General features: G+C 56.2%; 3 protein-coding genes across 3 annotated transcripts; 2 read left to right on the top strand and 1 right to left on the bottom strand.

The window, feature by feature from the left end:
* Positions 1–5,504: 5,504 nt before the first annotated feature.
* Positions 5,505–9,840, top strand: NCLIV_011920 (conserved hypothetical protein; the record flags this gene model as incomplete). Its single annotated transcript, XM_003880709.1, has 3 exons — positions 5,505–6,779; positions 7,414–7,687; positions 8,219–9,840. 3 exons carry the CDS (start codon positions 5,505–5,507, stop codon positions 9,838–9,840), a joined length of 3,171 nt encoding a protein of 1,056 aa, XP_003880758.1.
* Positions 9,841–11,120: 1,280 nt separating this feature from the next.
* Positions 11,121–15,007, bottom strand: NCLIV_011910 (the record flags this gene model as incomplete). The annotated part of the gene is made up of 3 exons (XM_003880708.1): positions 11,121–12,869; positions 13,322–13,766; positions 14,274–15,007. 3 exons carry the CDS (start codon positions 15,005–15,007, stop codon positions 11,121–11,123), a joined length of 2,928 nt encoding a protein of 975 aa, XP_003880757.1.
* A 1,368-nt stretch (positions 15,008–16,375) lies between these two features.
* Positions 16,376–24,458, top strand: NCLIV_011900 (arginyl-tRNAsynthetase, related; the record flags this gene model as incomplete). The annotated part of the gene is made up of 14 exons (XM_003880707.1): positions 16,376–16,381; positions 17,118–17,226; positions 17,489–17,626; positions 18,436–18,535; positions 18,918–19,009; positions 19,359–19,456; positions 19,929–20,061; positions 20,344–20,506; positions 21,003–21,128; positions 22,099–22,418; positions 22,774–22,908; positions 23,369–23,458; positions 23,695–23,797; positions 24,287–24,458. 14 exons carry the CDS (start codon positions 16,376–16,378, stop codon positions 24,456–24,458), a joined length of 1,785 nt encoding a protein of 594 aa, XP_003880756.1.
* Between the last annotated feature and the right edge of the window lie 57 nt (positions 24,459–24,515).

Below are 24,515 nucleotides of genomic sequence, written 5' to 3'. Positions count from 1 at the left end.
GGGGGGGGGGGGACGGTAAAAAAGCTTCCAATCTGAAAAACGTGGAGAGGCACATTTTTCGCGGTCCATAAGAGACGGCGTTCGCGACAAATACCTGTTATTCATGTCGCACGTTGCATGTTCTCCCCTGGACCCATCCCAGTGAGTTGTATGCCGCCGACTTTGTCACAGCGTCTGGCGACCGGCAAGCGGAGTACGTCAAGTTGAAAGACATCGATCTGACTGTATACACGGAAGATATGAATACGGGTGCACCTGGATCAAAACAACAAAAATACTCTGAAGGCATCCATGGCCAAGCGGAGTCTTTCTTACCTTGTCCGTCGTCACCCTTTTTGTCGGCGTCCTTTTCTTCCTCTCTGAAGACGACGAAAGCAGTGGAACAGTTTTCCCCATCATCACCGGAAAACTGACAAAAACACCTGCTCCATCCTTTGGTGTGGACAAGGAAAAATGAAGCGTTCTACATAAATGTCACCTCCGTGAAGAGAGGTGAAACACAAGGCGTTTCCCTTCTGCAGGCGCAGGCGCCCGGCACGCATTCTCTATGCCGGTGTGGAGTTGGAATTTCGGACGGCATGTCTTTGGGACAACGAGAGACGCCTAGAAGAGCAGAAAATCTAAAAGGGGGGTTTGGATAAAGCTCCTTTTCCCCAGCGTTCGTACATGTGCACAGGTAATGCATAGACGTCCCTGCTAGCGCGCTCGAGTACCTATCCGGTGCACATGTCTACTATGCACGTATAAATAATCCTATCCAAACATGCGCATATAGACACAGATTGAATGTACAGAGATGCTGCGCCATGGTTTCGCCGTTGCAGTTATTTGAGATGGACTTTCCAGTTGAAACTTACTCGAGGCGCTTCAAGGTCACGTCCATCAGCTGGAGCGCGCGGTCGGTGCAGGAAGCGCTTTTCCATCGAAGCTTCACCATTTTCCACGTGGATTTTTACTGTCCTTCCAAGCTCAAATTATTTGGAGCTTACCACACCTCCCCTGTGTTTCGAGAAAAATTCTCTCTCTCTAAAAGCAGAGACTGCAATCGAGTCACCTAGTTCACTATTCCGACCACACCGTGCGGCGGAGAGGTTCCTTCCGATTCGGCGCAGCGTGTAATTCGACGGCGGTGACACTGACGCTCTTCCGCGAAAAGATTGACCTCGATACTCCCGTTTTCTTCCACTTCCAAATGAATAAACAAACACAACACCAGGACAAAACGTTGCACAGAAAGGAACTGCTTCCTGCCGCCTTCTTGCGCCGCCGAAAAAAACGCGAGACCCAGACCGCCCTCCTGTCTACACCGAGAGGTGTATGCTAGGTTGCCTGCCGGGCTGACAACGAAATGATGGCGGAGCAAATGTGTTGAACAGAACTCAGATTCGTGGACACTGTGTAGACGAAGGACCCCAACATGTTCTGCGGCTGCTTTCCTGCCGGCTTCCAGCGTTTCCTGATTTGCCTCCAAAGGAAAACCACGCATCGCGACATCGATCGACGTAGGAAGGCCGTTTCGGCTGCAGCCCGCGCGGGCTGAGTGCCAGTAGTGCATGCACGCGAGTTGCGGCCTAAACTCTGTTTTCTTCACACTCTACCGCCTTTGGACAAAACCGCAAATTCGACGAAAAACTCGTGCGCGACAAGTCAAGAAGACGTCACATTCTCTTCTCCCAGATCATGCAAGAACCGGACCTCTTGGATCACAACTTTGCACTTGACTCTGTGAGGGACTAGCTACTCGTCGGTTCCTGTATGGAGCGACTCTCTCGGAGCTCCTGCTTGTAGTGTCGCGGCCGTACATGGACGGTGCGAGGAACGCCCCCCAAATTGGCAGCAACCACTTTGCCTTTTGAGCGTCTGCGCAAGCGTTGCGCAGGTTTGAGACCATAGAAAGAGGTACATTATCAGCCACCCTTCCCCCTGCTTTCTGTTGTCAACTGACTGTCTACCGGCCCATCCCACTCTCTGCCTATCGTTCACTCATGACCAATATGTGGAATGGTTTCTAAGCAAGAGCACCACTTGGCCCCTCGTGCAGTCATGGTTATGTGCGAAACGAGAGGCGCCATGGCATGTGAAGGCAACGGCGATCGCTGCGGATGAGCCGGGAACATCTCGACCTCCGTTGTCCTGGTGGACAGGGTTGCGCAGAAATAGTGTACAGGTTACAGCTCAAATGTGTTACCCTCCTGAACTGGAGAAGGCTAAGGGTGGAAATGCGCCTCGAAATTACATTCTGAAGGGCTTCAACCAAGAGAGAAATGTTGGAACACGCGAAGAAAACTCCCACCCCATGCTGGTGCGATAGGGCACACCTCGTTTCAGTGGAAGCAAAGCCTGCTGATCACAGTTGACTGAGACGACGCATTCACTTCATGCAAGCGGATAGCGAAGTGTAACAGAAAGCGTCACATGGCAGTGCCGTCTTACCACTTCCCACGCGGTAAATCCTGGAACGGGCGTACCCCTTCAGCTTCTGAAAGAAGATTGGTTGCCTTTCTTTTCCCTCAGGCACGATGCGAAACTACCCACGAAGGGTTGTTGTTTGGGGGAAGGACACGCAAAAGTTGTAGACAAACAGTGAACAGCGCGACGAGGAAAACGCCGCAAGCAACATCGTGGAGGTGGTTTCTTTTTAATAGGCGCGATGCAGATCAAACATCCCAGGAGAAATTCTGGTCGGAGTCCTCGGCTTTTAGCAGCATGGGAGGCCGCTGTTATCGACATAGGTCAATGGACGGTGGCTGGGATGCTTAAGCTGTTGCCTTTATGTCTTTCGAACCCAGCAAACGTTTTCGGGACAGAGGACCCAGCCGTCCGGTCGTGCGGATCTTGTCGCTTTGCAGCCGTGAGTGGTTTCTAGGGTTTTCTTCTACTATCGACTTTTTCGTTCGCTGTACCTTCGTGACAGGACACCTTAAGCACCATGCGAGCCGTCTGGTGTCCTTTGGCTCTAATTCGAGAGAGTTCTTTGCCAGCTATACAACAGAAACCCACGCAAACCAAAGTTGTCATCCTTCCAACGGATCAGGAGGAAACAATCTGCCTTGAGGCTAGGTCTGAATGAGTAAGGCGGGGAACCCAAAAGAAATTCGGCAAAGAGTCCCGGGAGGTGGAGGGTAAGTGGCATTCAGGAGCGCTCCGTGATACATCATCGTCACTCCTAATTTTGCCCGTGTCGTTTCACCTCTGTGGTAGGATAGCTGCAGATCGACTAGTACATGAAAATCCCCTTCGTCCGCGTCACTTGCTAGCGGATTCACCGACAGACGGGAAACAACCAATGCAGAGATACACTGTCGGACCAGAGATGTTGCACGGCTTTGTTCTATGAGCTGTTGGACACAACAGGCTACTCACGAAGCAATGCAGGTGCGTTGGGTGCAAGCAGGACCACGGGAGTCATGGCCTGCGACGTTCTGGAGGTTGCAAACAGAGGGGAATTCTCTGGAGGAGCATTTCGAACAAGAAATCAAGCTCCACTCCCCGGTGACACCAGCACGGCCGGCACTTGTGCACCCGTTCAGGCGTATTGCAACTTTTCCGTCATCCATCGCTGCCCGACTTTTTTTGAGATGGAAGGAACCTCGATCGCTGATTCCGGCAAAACCACCCTTAGCAAAAGCTGCCTGGTATCAAGGGAAAGTCTTGTTGGCGGCTGTGTGCTTTTCCGCATTTCGAGTTTCCCACCTGGGCTGGGGCTTGGAACGTCGCGCGCATTCGCATTCTGCCGATTCTGAGTCCTTTACCGGATTGAAAACGCATCTCCCAAAGCAGCTGAAAAAGCGGCGTACCGCATGCTGTTTACCAGGGATGAATGGCCAGTAACTCCCCCGGGCCACGACGCCGCACAGAAACGGGGCTTCTCTGGACGTCGACAAAGGAAAGAAGCTACATCTCGGCCCGCGCCTCTCTTTTCACGGAGAGTCGATGTGTTTATCTTTTATCTTCTTCTTCAGCCCTGGCCGAGACATGAAGTTCCTCTGCGAGGCAACTCGCCAAAGCGCAGGAGAACAGCGCGTTTCAAACACCTCCGGAAGAGGGCCGCAGCTCCCGTGTTTTTTGAGCTCTGGAGTCACCCCCGTGGGAGGCTCGCTAGCTGGGTCAAGGAGTCTCGCTTGTCTTCTACCGCGAAAGGCAACCGCTGCTTGTCTCGTTTCTTGCAGGCACGTCCACCGAACGTTTTCCCTCTAATGAGTGACTCTCGAGTTTGTGAATTTTTAATCACGGAAACGTCTAGCTGGATTACTGCGCGCTGCACGAGGCGCGCCTCTGCAGCCGTGCAAGACTCTCACCGCGCCACGAACCGGAGGTTTGTCTCTCGCGCATTGAGAGGATTTGAGAAAAAGACGGAAATTCTCGGGGCCTCTCACTACCGTCTCCTTATGCGACGAACAAAGATGCTCGCGCTTGCTTCTTTGTTCCAATTTTCTCCTCCGTTTCTCGACTGAGACAGTGGCGCATCAGCGGCGCGGTCGCGCGAGCATGTTACCGGGAAAATGCCTGCTAGCTTTTCAAGACAACGGAGCTCCAAAGCGAAGAGGTGGGGAACTTTCGGCAACTTCACGCCGCGATGAAGCCTTTTTACATGGCCTGGTCAGGGTCTCCTCTTCCGTTTTCGCACGGGTTCCTCTGTTTCCAAGTTTTTTTTTCTCACTGTTGCCGCCTTTGCCGCCCGCCTTGCCGCAGCCTAGACACGCAGAGCCCTTCGCAAGTTGCCTGGCTGAGCAACGAGGCATGCTGCAATCGTGTCTTTTTCCTTCGAAACTCAGACTCGGCTTCTTTGGTCTCGCTCTAAAGGACTCTCCGTGAACGTACCTCGAGAATTCGCGCACCGTATCGGTTTGCTCGCGGCCGGCTATGCCTTCAGGCGTCCAGCGACTCTATTTTGCAGCGCGGCATTTGAGACCTCACTTCCGGTGTATATGCAGTTGCTCTTTCGCTTCCAAAGGTCTAAAGAGTGTTTTCTCACCTGGGTCGTCCCTCGGCAGAAACGGTGGAGGACTGCAACAAGCGCGAACCTCTTATGGGCCCGAGCATGGATTGACAACGTCATGTGAACACCGGCAGGACCGTCTCGCTTCGGGGGGGTGAAAGCAGCTCTTGCATCTCCCCACATCTGGAATTAGAATGACAAAAAAAGGTCGACGGGTGCTCGTCCAATACACGAACACGAGAGAAAAGGGCGAAAGACGGGAATCGCCCCGCCTTTGTGACTCACCACTGACCGGTTGAGAGGGCCTCTTTCTTCTCTTTTCACGCCCCGCTTCAGATTCTTTGGGTCATATTCGCCGCTTTCTCCCTCGGCCTCGTCTTTTTCCTCCTGCATGCCCGCGAGCTTCGCAGCCTTTTCTTCTGTCACGCTGTTCCTCTTCTTCGCGTTTTCTCTTTCGTTTCTCGTTTTGAAATCAGTGAAACGTCCTCTTTGCCTTCTTGTCTTTCCTTCTTTTCCGTCTTGTTTTTTCCGTTGCTCTCCTCACGCATCTCGCTTTCTTTGCACGATGGCGACGGCCTCGCCTTTGCTGACTCAAACGGCGCCTCCCTTCGTCATGGGGCAAGCAAGACGAGGGAGAAGTGCGTCGCCTGGATCCCGGCGCGGGAACTCGGATCTCGCCTTGTCTTCCTTTGCTTGTGTGCCTCCTTCCTACCCCGCTTTTGCTCAGCCTCCCTCGCTCTTCCCCCCTTCGTGCGCGTCTCTGTCGTCCTTCTTCCCCTTCTCGCCGCAGCATGCTTCTCCGCCCTCGTCTTGTCAGCTCCGGTCGCTGGTTCGCAGCGACAGCCGGGAGTCTGGAGCTCCCGAGCCTGGCAAAGAGGGCAAAGGCGCGCTGCTGTCTCCGCTTTCGCGCACCTTTTCCGCGTCAGAAGGCGCCTCTGCCGAGCTGCCTTGCGAGATGACCACGAGGGCGAGCACGGCGAAGGAGATCGACGCCGAGTTTTTTGCAGAGATCGAGCGTTTCGTGGAGGCTGAGGAAGAGGGACACACGGAAGAAGTCGAAGGCGCGGGCGCCCCAGAGCTGTGGAGGCCCAGGATCCGGGAGATGCAGAGCTTCCCGTGGGCTGCTGGGAACAGCCTCACGTGGGATCGCCAGAAATTGAAACCGGAGAGAGAGAGAAGGGAGGGAACCGTGTTGCTGCCGCGCTTCGCTGCTCCTCCTCTCTCGTGTTTTCCTCCCTCGAGAAGTCCCCTTTGCTCCGCCTTCAAGGACACTTCTTCCGGCGAACCAGAGACCGATGGCGACCCGCACACAGAGAGGCTGTGCCTCGCAGTCTTCACGATTGACCAGTCGCATTCTCGCTCTTCTCTGCCTCCCCGCATCTGTTCTGCTTGCTCTCCGTCTTCCTCACCTTCGTCTTCTCCGTCAGACTGTCCTCTCCAAGATTTGCCTTTTCCCTTTCCGGATTCGTCGGAACTCCCTTCTCCAGCTGTGAGCCCCGCTCGCGCCGATCCTTCGTCTTCCCGGCCTTCCCTGCGGCCACTGTCTCCACCGGGCGCGACCCGCCGGGCGCTTGCGGTATGCGGAGAGGTGGCGCATGCAGTCGGCAGCAAAGAAGACGAGGAAGAGTCGAGCAAAGAAGACGAGGAAGAGTCGAGCAAAGACACGTTCATCACGTCTTCCGTCTTCTTCAAAGAGCAGCGCTTCTTCTCCAGCATTTCCTGGGCGATGTTCTTCCTCGGCGTCGGCGTCTTCCTGCCGTGGAACTGCCTCGTGATGGAAATGGCTACTTTCGACGTCGCCTACTTCCCCACCTTTCCTTGGACTGAAGCAGCCACTCAGGTGCGGAAACCGCGCCGCGTCAGACAGGAAGGCATGCGGGGAGAGCCCGACAAACGCGCGGAGAGAGAGGGTGAAGGAAGGAGAATACACACGCCATGCAAACACCATGCAAACGCGCCTGCAGGCGAGGCAGGAAGTTTCTACGTTTTCCTTCTCATCTGACTTCGTCGCTGGTCGGGCAAAAAACGCCTCGTGTGTTTTTCGGCAAGTTCTTATGGCGTTGGATGTCTGTTCTCTTGTTGCTCTCTTCCTATTCCCTGTCTGGCTCGGCCGCGCTCGTTTCTCGCCGCTCTGGCCTCCCTCGCTTGCCGACGTGCGTTCTTCGCTTCTCCCCTTTTCACGCCTCGCGTGCGAGTCTCTCGGTGTGATGTGTGCACGCTTGCTTGTTCTGCGGTTCCTGCCTCGTCGCCCTCGCAGCCTGGGTTGCTAGAACCCCCAATGACAGCCGGAAGCTATGTAACACTATCCTAAAGGAACCTACACGTAGGGCCACGTATAATGAATAGCAGTCGGCCGCCGCTTATCGCCGTGCCTCTCTGTGTACGGCACCAGGGGTATCTCTTTCGCCTTCCCTCGAAAAAGTCGCCGTCTCTGTCCTCTGGTGCCGTTGCCTTGTCGCACTCTTCCCCCTCAGGTCCGAACTGCATGCTTCTTTCTCGGCCAGCTGCTGCTCCTGTGGCTGGGGCCGCGTCTCCAGCTGATTCAACGAACCGTCAGCACTCTGATCTTCTCGAGTCTCACGACCGTCGCGCTCGCGATGGTTGCCGCGTGGATCCCGGAAAACCCGGCCTTCCACATCTGCTGCGTCTTGAGTGGCATCATCGGCGTCCAAGGTTCGCTTCTCCACGCCAGCGTGTACGTCCTCCACGCCGTCATTCACCACGAACTCGCTGTCGACTGGTCGATAGGTAAGGCGCATGCAGAGAGACAGAGAAAAGGGGAAGGCGCGCGAAGAGATGACGAAGGATAAGATCGGAAGCAGCGAAAGCGAAGAGGAGAGAAGTGCAGAAACGGCCTTCGTGGCGTTTGGCTCGCGTGCGGTTCGACGCCCTCCGAGAGACCGCGAGAGCCACGTGAAGATATAGACTCCGAGACAGCGAAGAAAAGAGAAGAAGATTAGCTCAGGGCCGAGGGTGTGCCGAGCGCATGTCAATGAAATAAATCAGTAACGATGAAACATATTTGATTAACATAACGAAGAAGAATGAGCTGGCAGAAGAGCACGACGAGCAGGCGGAGGAAAAAGAGGCGAAAAGAAGGAACACGAGGAATCAAAAAATCGGGAGCCTCTCGACACGGCATTCCTGGATCAGATCTTTTCCCTCTCATTCAAGGGTGTTGGCCTGGGTGCATGTGTCTCTCGTCCTCTCTTTCTCTCCAGCCTGTGTCTCTCCAGTCCTTTCCACTTTTCTGCCCTTGTCGGTGTCTCCTGCCTGCAGGCGGCGGTCTGGCGGGCCCTCTGACAGCTCTCCTGGCGTTTCCCCTCTACTTTTTGTTGCCCGCCTCGAAGCAGGGACAGCGCCTCGGCACGCTCGCTCTCTTCAGCTTCTCCGCTCTCTGGTCCTTGCTCGCGGCCGGCGCGGTCTGCCTCGGCGCCCGCCACCCGCTGGCCTCCGCGGCGCTCCTGCGGCAAGAAGCCGAGGTGCGGCGGAAGCAAGAGGAGGGGCTCTCGCGGTCCCTGAGTTGGTCGAGCGCCTCGGGCCACATTGCGCGGCTCTCTCGGTCGCTCTCCTGGTTCGGAAGCGAGAGAGAGAACGGTCGCGATGGGGCGTCCGAGGCGTCAAGCCCAGGAGACCGATCCGCGCGGCCAGTCGACGGAAAGGGCCACCGGGCGCGAGAACGGTGGCAGGAGACAGAGAACAAGGATCTGACTGTGGGGGAGGTTGCGGCCGAAGTCGAGAAGGCTGCGATCGCCGGCGAGGAGACGCCCTACATTTTGGGGTCAGGCCGAGCGCAGGTGCCGGAGCCTCGCGAGAAACTGGGCGAAGACGCGCCGCTGCTGGCTCTGGGGATGCCTCCGTCGGTCAGCGAGGAAGAAAACGTCCGAGACTCGGACGAACACCGCGTTGCGGCTTCCCAGAAGGCGCTCTTTGGAGCGTCATGGCGGCGCCGAGATGTTTTCTGGGCGATTCGCGCGAACCTCGTCACGTGCTTCCTCCTGTTCCTCTCGACCTACCTGGTCTACCCCGTCAAGACCGAGCACCTGCTGCCATCGAGTTCCCTCGACTTTGTTCTCTTCCAGATGATTCTCGTGGCGTGCTTCCAAGCTGGAAATGTCCTCGGCCGCCTCTGCGTGTTCTGGGGCTGTCGCGCGGGCTTCGCCTGGCTCCTGCCTCTGGTCCTCCTGCGCCTGTTCCTCATTCCGCTCTTCTTCTTCCTCGACGGCTCGCTGGTTCTCCCCTCGTCCTGGTTCAGCAGCCACCTCGCGTCGCCCGCAGCCGCCGCGGTCGCCGAGACCGACATGCCGTCGCAGGCGAGCGCCTTCATGATTCCGCCGCCAGAGTCGGCGGCGTTGGGGCCTTCCCCTGGCGCCTTCCTATCGCCCGCGACCTCCGAAGCCGCAGCCTCGGGGCGACACTTCTCCCAGCTCCTCTCCGCAAACCAGGCTCTCCTCACCGACGCTTCCCTCTTCCTCCTCATGATGCTCTTTGCCACCCTGCACGGCTGGCTGTCGGTCCTCGGCGCCTTCTACGCCACTCAGGTCCCGCCCTCCACCCCACAAAAGGAGACAGCGGCCTATCTGATGTGCGTCGCCGAGAGCTGTGGAGTCGCCGTCGGGGTGGCCCTGTCGGTTCTCTGGGCCTCGCTGGCGGGCGAGCACCCGCTCTCGCCCCACAAGGCCTCGGCGCACGCCGTGCGAGGCCTCAGTCGGCTCGGATCTGCCGGAGAAGGCTCACTCGCCAGTCTCCATGGCGCCGCCGGCGCAGAGACACTTGGGGCGACAGCCGCCGGCTGGTACGCCGCAGGCGGGACAGGCGCTGCGACCGGCGCAGCCGCGCTCGGCCCACACGTCGACACAGAGAGAAGCATTGGGCTCCAGAGAGTCCCGAAACTCGGGTAGCGGAGGGCCAGACCGAGACACACCAGTTTGGTGGAGATGCCGCGCAAGCTGAGAGAAAATGGAAGGAAGGAAAGAAAAGAGACGCGACACGAAAGAGCGAAAGGGGCCAAAACAGAAAGAGAGAGAAGAGACCGCGAGACACTGAGAGGTGGGGAAAGAAGAAACAGACGAAATGCAAAAGGAGAAACGATCAAGAACCAAGGCGGGATAGCGGAGGTGGCCGTTCGGCCTTCTCGGGCCCGAGAAAGCTATGTTTTTTCGTGTTCGCCGATTGGGTCTTCTTCGAAGCGGCGATGCGCCGAGTCTCCAGGCGGTGTGCGCACAGTGAACCGTGTCTGGTATCTCGACACCGGGGAGAAGGACGCCTCTAACTGCCGCGATGAGTCTGTTCTTTGCCCGCTGAGAATTCCACCTTTTCGCTTCTACCCCGCTGCTCCCGACTCCCGCTGAGACCGCAGCATCGCCGCCTCTCGCGTCTCACATATTTGTCTTTTGTGAGGCTCGCGACCGTCTGAGACTTTGAATCTTTCTACGTTGTCCCCGTGCACAGAGACGCACGCGAATGCCGTCTTGTCTTCGGAACTCTCAGGGCTGTCACTCAGTCGGCCGGAGCAGCTCCCACGTCTCCCGGTCTCCCTGTACCTGTCGACTTCGCGCACGTGTGTGCGTCGATCTCTCTTTTCTCTTCCTTGCCCACTCTTTTTCTCAGTCTCCTTTTCTCTTGCTTCTATCTTTCTCTTTCTTGATGCCTTGTTCTCTTTCCTTGTGCGCTACCGAGGCTCTCCAGTCTGCGTGTCTCCTTGTGGGCACTGTTCAAGCAAAAGGAAAACCTTCCAGGAGAGACGCTTCTGTGCGTCTCTTCCCCTGAGAGAGACAGTTCCTCAGCAGAGACAGGCCGAGCGCTGGACCTTTCTGCCACGCGGCCGCTGAGGAGACACTTCGAGACGCCCTTTCGAGACAAACAGGGGCTCCCGAATCTGCGTTCGCGCACCTGCACAGAAGACGCAAGTGTTGCTTTCTATCTCCATCTGTACACACTTAAGTGCCAACAAAATGGACGGCAGACACGAGCCCTAAACCGTCCCCCCCACATCCACAAAAACCACACCTCGCGATGGCAGCTGTGCAGGTCTAGTTGCAAACGGGAAAGAGTCGAGTTTCACAGATGGAAAAAGATGCAAAACGCGATAGACATGCTTCACACCGTGGACCCGCTCTCGTGTGTGTGGCCGCGTGCGGCGCGCCTCGCGGCGCCCAAGTGTACAGACACCAGAGGCGCTCTATCGATTAGCTGCCTTGGACCTGTACTTCTTCTTGAGGTGTTTGGCGATTTTGTACTTGCGTTTTTCGCGGTTCTGCTCCTTGACCATCTTCTTCCAAGTTTTGCGGTCGATACCCTCGGGAATGATGCCTCGGAACACTTCGTCGCCCTCGCCCCGCTCTTCGCCGTCCTGCGAGTTCTCCGAATCCGACGTACTCGTTGTTCCCTGCCTCCTCTCCTTGCTCTTCCCCAACGCGTCGTTGCACCGCAAGTCTCCCTCTGTCTCTTCCTCTGTCTCTTCCACGGTCTCCTGTCTCTTTTCTCGCGTCAGGCTCTTTTCCTGTTTCCTCGCCCCTGCCTCCATTTCGCCTTCCTGACTCGCCTCGTCGACCTCGCTCAGCTCTGTCTCGCGTTCGTTTCTCCCGAGCAAAAGCGCGTGCATTTCCAGCAGCTTGTTGAGAGCCGAGTCTGCCTCCCCGCCGCCTCGCCTCTTTCCAGTCTTCAGGCCCTGCCTCGACACTTGCGAGAGAATGCTGTCCAGTAGGCGCCGGTCGCAGACTTGAGCTAAGTGACTCGGAATCCACGTGTTCATAAACACCTCGTCTTCATCATCCGATGTTGCAAACTCCGCCTCATCGCCGCCTTCCCCGCTCCGATCGTAAAAGGCGCTGTCCCTCTCGCCGCTATCTTCCTCTTCCTCCTCTTCTTCCTCTTCCTCTTCTTCGTCTTGTGCCTCTCGCTGGTTCTCCGCTTCTTCCTGCAGAAAGCGCCCGACGGCTTCCGCGAGCAAAACGAGGTGTCTCTGCTGCGTCGCGTGGCTGCTTTTCGCCATCGAGGCCGAGTCGCGATACGAAGACGCCGCATGCAGTTTCCCGGACACGCGAACAGAGGGACTCTGCATGGCGCCTCGAGTCGCCTCTTGCGCGTTTCGAGCCTCACCGACAAGCAGGGACTCGTCTCCAGCCTGCCCGACGCACCGTTCGCGTGGCTGAGACCTCGCCCCTGTCTCCTCGCCTTCGTCTTTCTCGCAGAGTGCACCTTCGCATGCCGCGGTCTCGCCCCGCCACGCGCCCTCGTGGGTCGCCACCAGCTGTCTGTACACCCGGTCCAGGGGCTCAGGCAGGTTCGGACTCACGACGAACTCGAATAAGCGGCGCAGAGAGAACAGAGAAAGGCCTGCGTGCGCGCCGCCTTCGTGAGGAGAGTCCTCGGGACAAGTCACAGAGCCGGGCAGAGGAGGAAAGAGCGGACGCTGCGTGCTGTGAGGAGACAGCGACGAGTCGGAGACAAGGTCATTTCTCCTCGCAGGCTGCCAGGTATACCGGAAGGATGTGTTCAGTTCGCCTCCCGATGGATTCTCGGCCTTCGCCGCGCTTGCCTTCTGTTCCCTGTGGAGCTCGCACCTTCGGTCCCTCTCTCTTCTCGCGTAGAGACACTGGCAACTCGCGTCGCCCCGCTCCTCACTCTCTGGCGAGGCTTCGCGTTTCTCTTCAGTCTCCGCCTCGCCGCTGGCTTCGCCCCGCGTCTTCTCTTCGCGTGCGCGCCTCGCCTTCTTCTCGCGAACGTGGAGGATGTGCTGCTTGAAGAACCGGTTCACGTTGCGACAGTCGCGCTTCAGAAAGTCCAGCGCCTGGGGATGGTCAAAGTTGACAGCCTGTCCGACGTCAATCACGAACAGACCCGAGACGTGGAAGAGCAAATTGTACTCCGACAGATCCCCGTGGACGACGCGGCACTCCTGGAAGAGCCATCGAAGCAGCGTCACTGCCTGCAAAGACGCACACCGACACTCTCTGGAAACGGTTCAGAAACAACGCGCGACTCACAGCACAGAGAAAAGGACGAGAAAACAAGAGGACCGAAAAAAACACCTCAACTGGAAAAGCGCATTCTCGTGTTTACCCCTAACGTTAATGGCGATGTTCCGGAGCCGTATAAACAGACGAGATCGAGGCTAAACCCGGCAAGGCGAAAAGTGAGAGAGAGAAATAGCTAGAAGAAAAAGAGCGAAATCGAGAAAGATATAAATGGGAGATTCACACTGCTTTTGGACATACATTTACAAAACGAGGAACGGGGATACGACCGCCCTTACGACCGCTTCTGTACTTTCCGCCTCTGTGGCGAATCCGTCGAAACACGCCTCCACAACCATCATATATGCATATATGTATATATGCAAGTAGATGTATGCAGAGTGCACTTGTCTTGTGAGTTTACTTGGACGTAGAGAGTTTCCCACGCGTGTAGGGAGGCCGAGGCGGCGGCATGGCAGCAGAAAGCGGACGTCAAATCTTTGAGGCGCGGAGCGGCTGCGTAGAGGAGAGGCGCACCAGCTCCATCGCGCGCGTCTTCTTCTCGGTTCCCGATTGAGAACCCAGTTTCGCGTTGCACAGACGGGGCGCCTTCTGTCCCGCGATCTGTCGCACCCTCGGCGGGCTCTGCGGTCTCGGGAGTCTCCATCTCCCTCGAGGGGTGCTCGACCGCGGAGGGTCGTGCACGCGTCGGAGGCGCGTCGGCGGCGAACCCGACAAAAGCCATCAGCAGGACGTGCGCCGAGACGTCGACTGGCAAGGGACATGGCACGCCTGCCGCATGCAGTCTGAGGAGATTTCGGAACTCCTTCATCACCCAGTTCACCACCATCTTCCGAGGGTTGCGACACCTGAAACAGGAAAAAGAGAAGGGAAAAACGAACGGAGGACGGCTTCCAAAAACCCGAGGCCGTGGAGAGAGAGCCAACACACCGGCGGGGACAAGAGCAAGGTCAGGGGCGCGTCACGAGCGCATCAAGGGGACAAGAGAGACGCTGTTTACACAGTTCGACCTCGAAAAATTCCTCGCCTCTCTAACTCCCCTCGTTCATTAGTCCCTTCGGCGTGACCATCCCTCTGCCCATGTGTCCTCCTGGCTGTGCTTAGTTTCGTGTAACGCGGAAGGCTCAGGATCCTTCTCTCTGAAGTTGCAGAGAGCGACGACCAGGACAGGCCTGCAAGCACACAGACAGTCGAGAGTGCCTCAAGACGCAACGACACGGAGGTCTCAGCTAGCCCCTTTTTGTCTGCTGGCGCTCCTCTTTGGGCCGTTGTTCTCTTGTCCCTTCCTTTCTCGCTTTTTCTCGACCTCGCGATCTGTTTCTCTTTTCGCTCTCGAATTCCGAAGAGAGCCTCACCGAGTGTACGCGCGTTCGAAGCGATGGTCTCCCTGCACGTATTGGCTGCGGTCTTGAAAGGCGAGAATCGAGGTTCTGTAAACCTTCAACACAAAAGGCCTCCAACTGAGGGCTGGAGCTTCCTCGCCCGTTTCGTCCGCCTTCGCCGTCTGACTCGCAGCCGCCTTCGAGGCTTCCTCGCCTCCTATCCCACAGTCTTCCTTTTCTTCTTCCTCTTCCTTCTCTTCTTCCTCCTCCTTTTCTTCTTCCTCCTCCTTTTCTTCTTTCTCTTCTTTTTCTTCTTCCTCCTCCTTGTCTTCTTTCCCTTCTTTTTCCTCTCCTTTGGAGAGGTCTTTGGGTCCAGCGACGAAGTAGACATTCGCTTCTTTTCCGGTGCTAATCGTGCCGCAGACGGAGGTGAGGGCGTTTCGCTTCATGATTTTTTCAATCAGCTTGCAGGTGCGACTGTCGAGAACGTTCTCGGTTGTCGCGCGGGTGTCTCGAGTCAGTCCGCGCGCGCGATTTGACCAGTTCTCCTGCACTTTCTGCAGCCCCTTGAGGAAATTGTTTCGGACTTCGTGATCCCACGTGCGAGGCTCTGCCCGCCGCCTTCCTGCCGTCGACGACTTCGCAAGGCGCTTCACATCTTGCGCATCGAAGCCGGAAGAAAACTGCAGAGAAGAGGAGGAAGACGAGGAAGAAGAGGAAGAAGAGGAAGACGACGGAGGCGCACGGCCTCCGGGTTTATTTGCCATGGCGGCAGGATAGACAGCTGGGAGGAGAGGGGAGAAGAACGGGAGCAGAAGAGGAGGAAGAGGCGGAACAAAGAGAGGAGTGACCAGAACGCGCGCGACTGAAGACAAAAGATACGCTGGGAGTGTTTAGCTGAGGGGCCGAGATGGAGAGAAGCGAGGCCGAAAAAGCCGGTGCCAGGGCTCTTTTTGGGCGCAGGCTGGCGGCAGAGAGGGAGACACGGAGACACGAGACTGTGGCGAGAGAGTCGCAGGAGAGACAGAGAAGAGGGAGAGCGGAGACGGGAAAACGCACGAGAGACTGCGGGAGAAAGAAGAAGAAGGGGAGACAATCGCGGGGGAGGGAAAGCGAGGAAAGGGAAGGTCGCGTGATTCGCGAAGACTGCGCTGACCAGAGAAGGTCAAAACGCTGCGTGGAACCTCGCGCCTTGAGCCACTCGCAAAACGCGGGATCCTTCTTCTTCTCTCCCCGCTCCTCTTCCTTCTATTCTATCTGTTTTTCTTCTCCCTCTTCTTCCTGCTCGCCTCTCCTTTCCCCGACGGAGATTCCTTCGTTTTTCCGCGGAGAAAAGACCCGGTGGAGAACCGCGATTTTCGCTGAGAGACTCACGCGGTTTTCGCGCCGGGCAAAAGGAATCGGAGAGACGTCAGACCTCCGAAGACGTAGAGGCAAAAGGAGAGAAAGAACTGGGAAAGCCTCGAGAGGCGCGTTTTCTCTTCCTTAATCTCCGCTGTCTCTTTTCTACGCGTGTCTCTCTCCTCTCCAGAGATGACTGCCCCACGGGGCTTCAGCGGGAGTGCATGCACAGACGCTGCGAGAGACGAGAGGGAGAGAGCCCGCCAAGACAGCAAAGGCGAAAAAACGAGGCTGTCTTTGCTGTTCCGCGTCGCTTCCTCTTTTCTCACGATTATGGTTTGAGCGAAAATCCAAGAATTGCTGATTTTCCCCAGATCTACCGCTCCGAGAATCCCGACAAGGCGAGGAAGCGGAGGCGTCGATTCGCGCCACAACCCCTTCTCCAGAGACACCGGCAGAGACAGCTCTCTCTGGTGGAAAAAGTTTCCAACTTTCCTCTTCATCTCTGCAGCGAAGACGCCACGCCTTTGCATTGTTTTGCTCGATCGCAAACGCGGGTTTTCTCTCTTTATCTTCTGCGCTGAACTCCCCCCTGCGTTTTCTTGCAGTCTGAGCCTGTCACTTGAGTTCTTTTCTCCTTCTCGCTTTTGGATCTTCCTGCCTCCGTTTGTCTTCTCTTCTTGCGTCGCCGGCTCTCCCGTCTCCTGAATCCCGGAGAATTCCTTTTCCTCTCTGTTTCTCGTTGTTGTCGCTCTTCTGCGAACTTTTCCTCAACTCCGGATCGGCCTTTCAAGATGCAGGTAAGTGTCGGAGACGGCCTGGCTTTGTTCGGGCCGTGCCTCATCTTTTCTTTGGCATCTTTTGCTGTCGCCCTCGCCTGTGCTCCTGCCTGTCTCCGTCGTCTCTTTGGTAGTCTCTTTGTCTCCTTGCCTCGCGAGGGTCTACACTGCAGCCAAAGGCTGATCCTCGGGCTCTCGCTCTCGCCTTCGTCCCTGTGCTCGAGCGCCGCCTGCTCTCTGTTGTCCTGAATGCGCGTCTCCCTTTCACTCACCGTTTTTCACACTTGAGCTGCTGGTTTAGATCTTGAACGTCTTTTTTTGCCTGGGTCCAAGTTCTACTGTGTGTTAGCAGAGCATAGTTAAGATGGTAACTAGTGTGGAGATAAAACCAACTGAACACCTTTCCCTCTTCCGTTGTCTCGCCCTTTTCTTTGTCGGCCGGAGTGCTACTACAACTTTTTTTCGCTTCACGTTTCCTCCCCTTCTCCGCCCGTGTCCCTCTGTTCTTCCTTTTCCTCTGTTTTTCGTGTCCTTTTCTTCGCTTTCTTTCGTCTCGCGCGCTGTCTCTCTCTCTCTCTCGATCTCCTGCATCCTCTCCGTGCCTTCCCTCGCCCCCCCCTCTCCCCCGGTGCGTTCCTGTCTCTCGCGAGTCCGCTTGTTCCGCTTTCCGCGTTGCTTTCGTCGCCGTCTCTCCTTCCCCCTCCGTCGCTCTTCTCTTCTGCCAGCCCCTTTTTCCCCATAACTTTTCTCTCTTCAGGCGCTCAACGTGCAAGTCAAGGAGGCGTTCCGCCGAGCGCTCCTCGCGGCCTTCCCCTCCGTTGATCATGCCCCGATCATCGCAATTTCGAAGTTCGGCGATTTTCAGTGTACGCAACCAAAAGCAATCTCCGATTCAACGTCCTTTTGCTCTCATCCTTCTTTCGCGCCCTGTCTTTCGCTTGCGTTTCCCTCCTTTGAACAACACCCTCGTCAGCCCACCTCATGTTTTCTCTCCTCTGTCGCGCCTTCCGACAGGCGGCGGGGGGCGGGCACTCGAAACAGAGAAGGCCGGAACGGTCCCCTAAATTTGTGGTGTTCTCTCTTCTGCGTCTGGCCCTCTCTGTCCTGATTCTCTTACCTCAAATGCAGGCAACAGCGCCATGGCCCTCTTCAAGCAGAAGAGCAAAGATGAACTCGGCGTTCAGTCGCCCAAGGAGGCTGGCGAGAAGATTGCAGAGCACTTGAAAGGCGAACCCCTTTTTTCCAATGTCCAGGCGTCCCCACAAGGTGCGTCGTGTCAGAAGGGATATGCTTCGAAGGCGGCTCTTCATGACGATCTCTCTGCAGTGTGTCTTTCGAATCTGGCCTTTGGGGGACCGGGTTCTTTAGGGCAGGCTTTTCGAGAGGTTGGTTTCGGATGGTTTTCGTGAGGATCTGAGTCGGTCTCGACTATGTTTCTTTAGCGTCTAGTTCTCGGACGATTCGAGCTGTCTGTGCAGTCGCTTTCGCTGCAACATGCAGCTCGGTCCGCGCGTGAAACCTTGGACGAGAAAAAAGGTTCCTCAAAGTGGAGACAGACGCGTGAGGGAAGTTCTTGCCTCTGACCGTTTCTCCTCCCCCGCACAAGGGCCGTCTCTCGGAGGCTGCGAAGGTGCTCTCGCGCTTGCAAGAGAAAAGGCGTTCCACTCGCGCCTGCCTGCGAAGAAGAAACTCAGCCGCTCGGTCTGTCTGGGTGCCTGAGTTGCTAGGCGAGGCGTGTGAAGGAGACACGCCATCTCCAGGAGTGGGGGGAGAAGCGGAAAGCTGCAAAGTTACATGTAATTGTGGCGCGTGGCGTGGCACCACTGAACGTGACAAGAACAAGGACGTGTGGGGCGTCTTTTCCTCATCGTCAGCGAGGACCGGAAGAGCCGTCTCACGCGTGTCTCCTGGGCTGGGCGTAGAGCGGGTTTGGCGGGCTGGGACAGAAATGGGGAATCGGACAACTTCCGGAAAGTGGAACAGACATGCGCATGCACATGGTCCCGCTTGCGTCCGAGAGATTCTCTCACTTTTCCCGCCTTTTTCCACCAAGGTTCTGATCCGTTTATCTCCAGGTTTCGTCACGGTGGACGTCGCCGGCGACTGGCTGAGTCAAGACCTGAAACAAGTTCTTCGCCAGAAAGGGCCGTTGCAGCTTCCGCACGCGGATAAAAAGTAAGCGCGACCTCGCCCCCGGTATGCGCACTCGGCACAGACTCGATTCCCAGCCCAGCAGGACAAAGCGACACGCGGGAGACGGGGGGGGGGGGGGGGAAGGAGACAGAGCCGAGGCCGGGCGAGAGAGAGAAGGCGAAACAGCGCGGGAGACGACACTCCTGGGAAGTTTATTTCGGGGTCGGGTAAGGGGGTTGAGAAGGAGGGGAGGAGAAGTGGAAGATTCGCCGATTTTACTTTTGGCGTGACAGACAGGGACGAGAACGGAGGGAGGCGGGGGGGTTGCTGTCCATTTTTGGTGAGACTCCGTAGTTTCGCCGTGGAGCCTTGGCGGGGCAGGGATCTGTAAAGTCGAAATTCGTGATGTCTTGCCTTTTCGCAGGCTGCGCGTCATGGTTGATTTCTCCTCTCCTAATGTTGCCAAGGAAATGCATGTCGGACACCTGCGATCGACAATCATCGGCGAGTCCATCTGTACGTCCTTTTCCTGTCTTCTATTTCGCTCTTGGCTCTGTTTTTTCTTATCTTTTCTTCTGTGCCTTTGCTCTCTCCCTTCTGTCGTGCCTGCCGTTTGTTCGTGATTTCTCTACTTTGAAACGCTCTCTCCACTTTTTTGCCAGGGTCGGGTCCCGGGAGCTCTTCCCCGCTCTCGCCTCGAAGGCGGGCAATCGCGACTGCTTGCCCCTTGACCGTTCGTTTTCTGTGGCGCTTGGAGGCCCCCACAGGATTCCTTCCTTGCCTTTGTCTCTCCTGTGGCTGCATTCCCGGCGTGTCTCTTCTCGCGATTCGCGCCTCTGGTGCGTTTGCCTGCATGCGCATGCAGGCCGCATTCTGGCCTTTCACGGCCACGAAGTTCAGCGAATCAATCACATCGGCGACTGGGGCACCCAATTCGGGATGCTCATTGAGTATCTCCACAGCGTAGGGAAAAACACGAAAGACCAACCGGGTGTCTGGAGGGCCTTCGAGGGTCTCCTGACTCCTTTCGTCTGCATGTGTCTCTGCCATGTATGTAGTAGGTATGCATGCGTGTATGTAGTACGCATGCATGCATGTATGCATGCATGTATGTATGTCTCTGGGGCTTTCCTGGTGGCGTTGTCCCTTTTCGGGGTGTGTCTCCGCTTCGAGGCGTGTCGTGCTCTGAAACGCTCGCGACGTTCCGTTGAAAACACAAGAGAAGAGGTGCGGCGAAGCTTCAGCGAACTGGAGACTCCACACTTCGCTGGAAGCGGGCGGGACCGGAAGGACGCGAAGAGACTTCTCAGAGTCGCCGATTCGGCCGGGTTTTCGTGCTTTTGGAAGGGGCGGCGCGACAGCCGGGCGCTCGGGCGGCCCGTGGGCGCCTGTTTGTTTGGATTGGGCGGGGTTTTGGTCCGGCTCTTGCATGCAGCAATTCCCCGACTATAAGGCGAACATGCCCGACATCAGCGACTTGAACGCGTTCTACAAGAAAGCAAAGGCCTCATTTGACGCCGACGATGGCTTCAAGGCGAGGAGCCGAGAAATGGTTGTGAAGCTGCAGGGTGAGATTCGATCTTCACCCTTTGCTTTTCCTCGTTTCTCATACAACAACGGATCTGGTCTCGCCTTCCTTATATGGGTACACATAAGGGAGTGAGAGAAGCAAACGCAGAAACAATGGCATTGATATTGATACCGGTCAAGCTCGTGAGGAAGATTGACAGACACACACCAACCTTGATAACTCCGTTTCGCGGGTGTTTTCGTTTTCTTTGGGTTTTCTCGTGCTTCTGGGTTCGCTGTACCCGCCGCGCCCTTACCGTTTTTGGTTTCCTTCTCTGCAGGTGGCGACGAAGCGGCGCTGGAGTCCTGGCGTCTCATCTGCGATGTGAGCCGACACGAATTCGAGAAGGTGTACAAGAGACTGGACGTGACTCTGGAAGAGCGCGGCGAAAGCTACTACAACCCAGCGATCCCCAAAGTCGTCCAGGAACTCACAGACAAAGGGTATGTCCCCGAGCAGATAGAACAGAGAGGCTCGGTGAAGTTGAAAAGGAGGCAGCGGGTCTGCTGAAGTGGTGACGCGTTTACAGCGTGATACAGAGAAGAGAGACAGTCGGCGTGTGTCTTTGAAGACTGCAACGGGGTCACCACGAGGCAGGAAAGACGGCGACGGACTGCAAACCTGGAGGGGGTCCGTGTGCAGATGTTTGTGCTCGCGGAGCACTCCCGGTAGGAAGCTGTGCGAAAGGTTGGAGACAAGAAAATGTCAGGAAACCATGGTAGACCGCAGCAAGCGCGGGGCTTTCTGGGAGCCTACGTGGGGGTTGGTCTCCGTCTCTCGAGGGCTGGCGAGAAAGGCCTTTTCGGCGCGAGACTCTCGTCTCCGCGCTCAAAGCCGGAGGGTTTGCTTCCTCGCTTCTGCGAGCGTGCGTCGATTTTCCGGCTTTCGTTTCCACGCTCATGTCTTGGTTCTTCGTTTTTTTTCGACCTTTTCTCGTAGGATGATCACCGTGTCCGACGGGGCGAAGTGTGTCTTCACACGCGTCAGCGAGGTGCCGCTGATGGCTGTGAAGAGCGACGGAGGCTTCGGCTACGACTCCACAGACTTGGCAGCCATCCGCGATCGGTAGGTTTTCTTTTGCTCGGGGCGCGTGCTTTCTAGACTCCGGGCATGATCGCTGTTCCTTTCCTCGGGCCCTCTCGGTGTCGCTGTTGCTTCGCCTCACAGACACCTGCGTCTCAGGCGCGATGGCTTTCGCCGCTGTCTTCGTTCTGCTTCGACGCTTGCGTGGACGTACGCATTGTGTGTACGCACGCCATCTGGCCTTTCCGCCTGTTGTTCTCTCGCGCGTTTCTTCGCTGCCCTGTTTACCCCATTCCCCACCTGGAAGATGTGTAGGCGCCCGCCTGTCTTGCGCGACAAGTCCGCATCAACAGACACTGTGCGTGACTCCTTTCTCTCTCTCGACTTCTCCATATATCTATGTGTGTCTGTCTCTATCTCAACCTACCTGTTTATCTCTATCTATCTATTTACCTCTATCTCCATCTCGATCTATCTCTATCTGTTTATCTCTCTGTCTATCTCCGCATCTCTCTCAATCTACCTCTCTATATCTCGACCTACCTGTTTCTCTCCATCTACCTGTTTATCTCTATCTCTATCGATCTACCCATCTCGATCTACCTCTATCTACCTCGACCTCTCTATCTCTCCATCTATATGTTTATCGCAATCTCTGTCTATTTGTATCTCTGTATGCTCTTTATGCCCCCTTTGTGTGGGGTGCCAAGAATGCGCGTATCATGGCGAGGACTCAAACGTGGCGCATACCGCCCCGTTGGCGTCTTTCCCTTTCGTCTCCGCAGCAGAGACACTGTTCGTTCGCAAAGGAGACTCCGCACCTTCTCGCTGGAGTCCCCCGCGTTGTCGCGCCTGTGCTTGACCGGTCGCCTGGAGCTTCCTGTGTGTGGGAAGGCGGGGTCTCTCCGTGGCTGTTTCTCGCAGGTTGGTGTTTCGGTGCAAAGTCCGCCGCAAGTTGTCTTTTGTCCACGCGCACGCGGGGCGTTTGTGTCTTTGCGATGTGTGTTTCTAGCCTCGTGGAGCGTCAAGGCGACTGGTTGATTTACGTCACGGATTTGGGCCAGGAGGAACACTTTGCGAAGATCTTCGCCGCTGCAGAGCAAGCCGGTTGGCATACCCCCCCCGAGACCCGCGTGGACCACATGGGTTTTGGCGTCGTGCAAGGCCAAGACGGGAAACGATTCAAGACGCGAAGCGGCGAGGTGGTGAAACTCGTGGACCTTCTCGACGAGGCGAAGATGCGCGCGCTGAAGGAGCTGCAGCGGCGAAAGGAAGAAGAAAAGGAGGAAGAAGAAAAACGCGAAAGCGGCGACGGCTGTTCGTGTGGCACAGGTGAGACGACTTTGGGGCCAGAGAAGCCGAGGAGCCGCGCCGCGTCCGGGGACGAGAAGGGGAGAGGCCGAGAGACAGCCCGCGAGCTCATCTCGAAAAGGAGAGAGACAAGCAACATGCAATCGCTGCGGACCGAACTGCTGTGGAGGGAGATAGAACCAAAGAGCGAAGACGGGGAAAAGAAGGGAAAGCAGGGACGCACGAAAAAAGGGAACAAGGGGGAACGCAAGAAGGGAAGAAGGAATATCGAAAGAAGGGAAGAAGAAGAAGGATAGCCGAAAGAGAAGTGGGAGAGGCGTCGGGAAGTCGGCTCACTTTCTTGGGGTGGGCGCGTTCCGGGTGTCTCCGTGTGTAGGCACTGCGGTAGCGGACGAGGAGATGGACAAGGCCGCGGAAGCTATCGGCTATTCGGCCGTTAAATATTTTGATTTGAAGCAAAATCGCCATACGGATTACAAATTCTCGTACGACCGCATGCTCGACCCGAAAGGTAAGAAGAGGCAATGTCTTGAGAATCGAAACTAGACGTCTTGGCACTTGGTATTTCTTTTGTGAGGGCTTCTCTTTTTGCGGTGGAGACGCATTTTCCAAGCTGCGCTTCGGGAGCTGTCAAGCCTCGTTCATGTCACCGGGTGCGGTCGCAAGATACGCGAGAGCATTGCAAAGCTAAAACATGTTTTTGCTAGCCTTTTCCCAAGTCTTTGCATGAGCCAGTCCGTTCCTTAGAGACTCGCGTGTGGGGTATGTACCGGCTGCCCGTTGAGAATAGACAGATATATGGAGGCACCGTCTTTGTTTTCAATGGTGACAGCTTTGTCTTCAGCGTAGCGGCTTTCCTGCCGTGTGTCTGTGTAGTCGGTTTACGGCAGGGATGGCGAGGCATGCGCGTGGCGACTGTTGATGGTCTTTTTTTTGACACGTCGAGCTAAGATTTGCGGTGTCGTGCTCAGGCAACACAGCCGTGTACATGATGTACGCGTACGCGCGCATTTGCGCGATCTTCAGGAAGGCCGGTGTCGATATTTCCACTCTCGATCCAGGTAAAAAAGATTTGTTTATGCGAGCGTCTTAACGCCTTTACGTTTCTGGAAGGGCGGTGGGTCTCTTCAGCGCAGGCGCGCCGGGACACGCGTTGCGAGTGACAGTCCAGGAGACTCAGTTTTCGGTTGTTTGCAGGCCGATGTGTGCATGTAGCCTCTCTGGCGTGTTTTCCGTTTCGGAAACACACGGGAGAGGTGGACCTGTCGGCGTGTGTCTTTCCCGTTTGTGCATGTAGAGGAGCTGAAAATCGAGGAACCGGCGGAACGGAAACTCGCTGTGACTCTGGCTCAGTTCCCAGACGTGTTGGCCACCATCGTGGAGGACTTGCACATTCACCGGTAAGGGTGTGAAAGACACCAAGGTGATCGGCGCGTCTCCCAGCTATTTGGCGCGGCGGCAAGAGACATAAACAGCGAAATACAAGACACAGGGGTGATACAGGCTGCGCAGGTGTTTCTTAGAGATAGCCGTGTTCGCATGAGAGAAGGGGCGACAGCCGGCGACAGGAAACAGCAAGCGTGAAAACGGATTAAAACTGACGCGTTAAATGACAAACGCATGGGCATGTATACGGTTATACACATATCTATACATATATATATATATATATATATATATAGCGTCATTGTTCAATTGGAGACTCAGGCATGCTGTGCTACCTGACTACCTACATGGGGACGCATTTGAAAGCATGTTGGATCCTGTCGGTAAGAGACGGCGCCACTTTGTGTATCCCTGTCTGTCGAGTTGTCGCCACGTGTCCGTTCGGAGGCGGTTACAGGAGAGAAAACTGAATCGTGCCTTTTTTTGTGTTTACGTTTCCGCAGGTTGGCCGAATACATGTACAAGGTCTCAGGCGCATTCACGGACTTTTATCAAGCCTGCAAAGTGTTGGGAGGTCGTCAGCAAAATACCCGCCTTCTGCTGTGTGAAGCAACGCGGAAAATTCTCCAAGCATCTTTCTATCTTCTCGGCATTACGCCTCTTGAGCGCATCTAGACGCGCATTCGTTTCCCGCAGTTAATTGCATTTATATCGGACGAATGCATGATTTGT

The sequence above is a fragment of the Neospora caninum genome, chromosome IV (assembly GCF_000208865.1).
Source record: "Neospora caninum Liverpool complete genome, chromosome IV".
NCBI lineage: Eukaryota > Apicomplexa > Conoidasida > Eucoccidiorida > Sarcocystidae > Neospora > Neospora caninum.
Note: the sequence above shows the minus strand (reverse complement) of the source record. Positions and strands in the feature narration are given on the sequence as shown.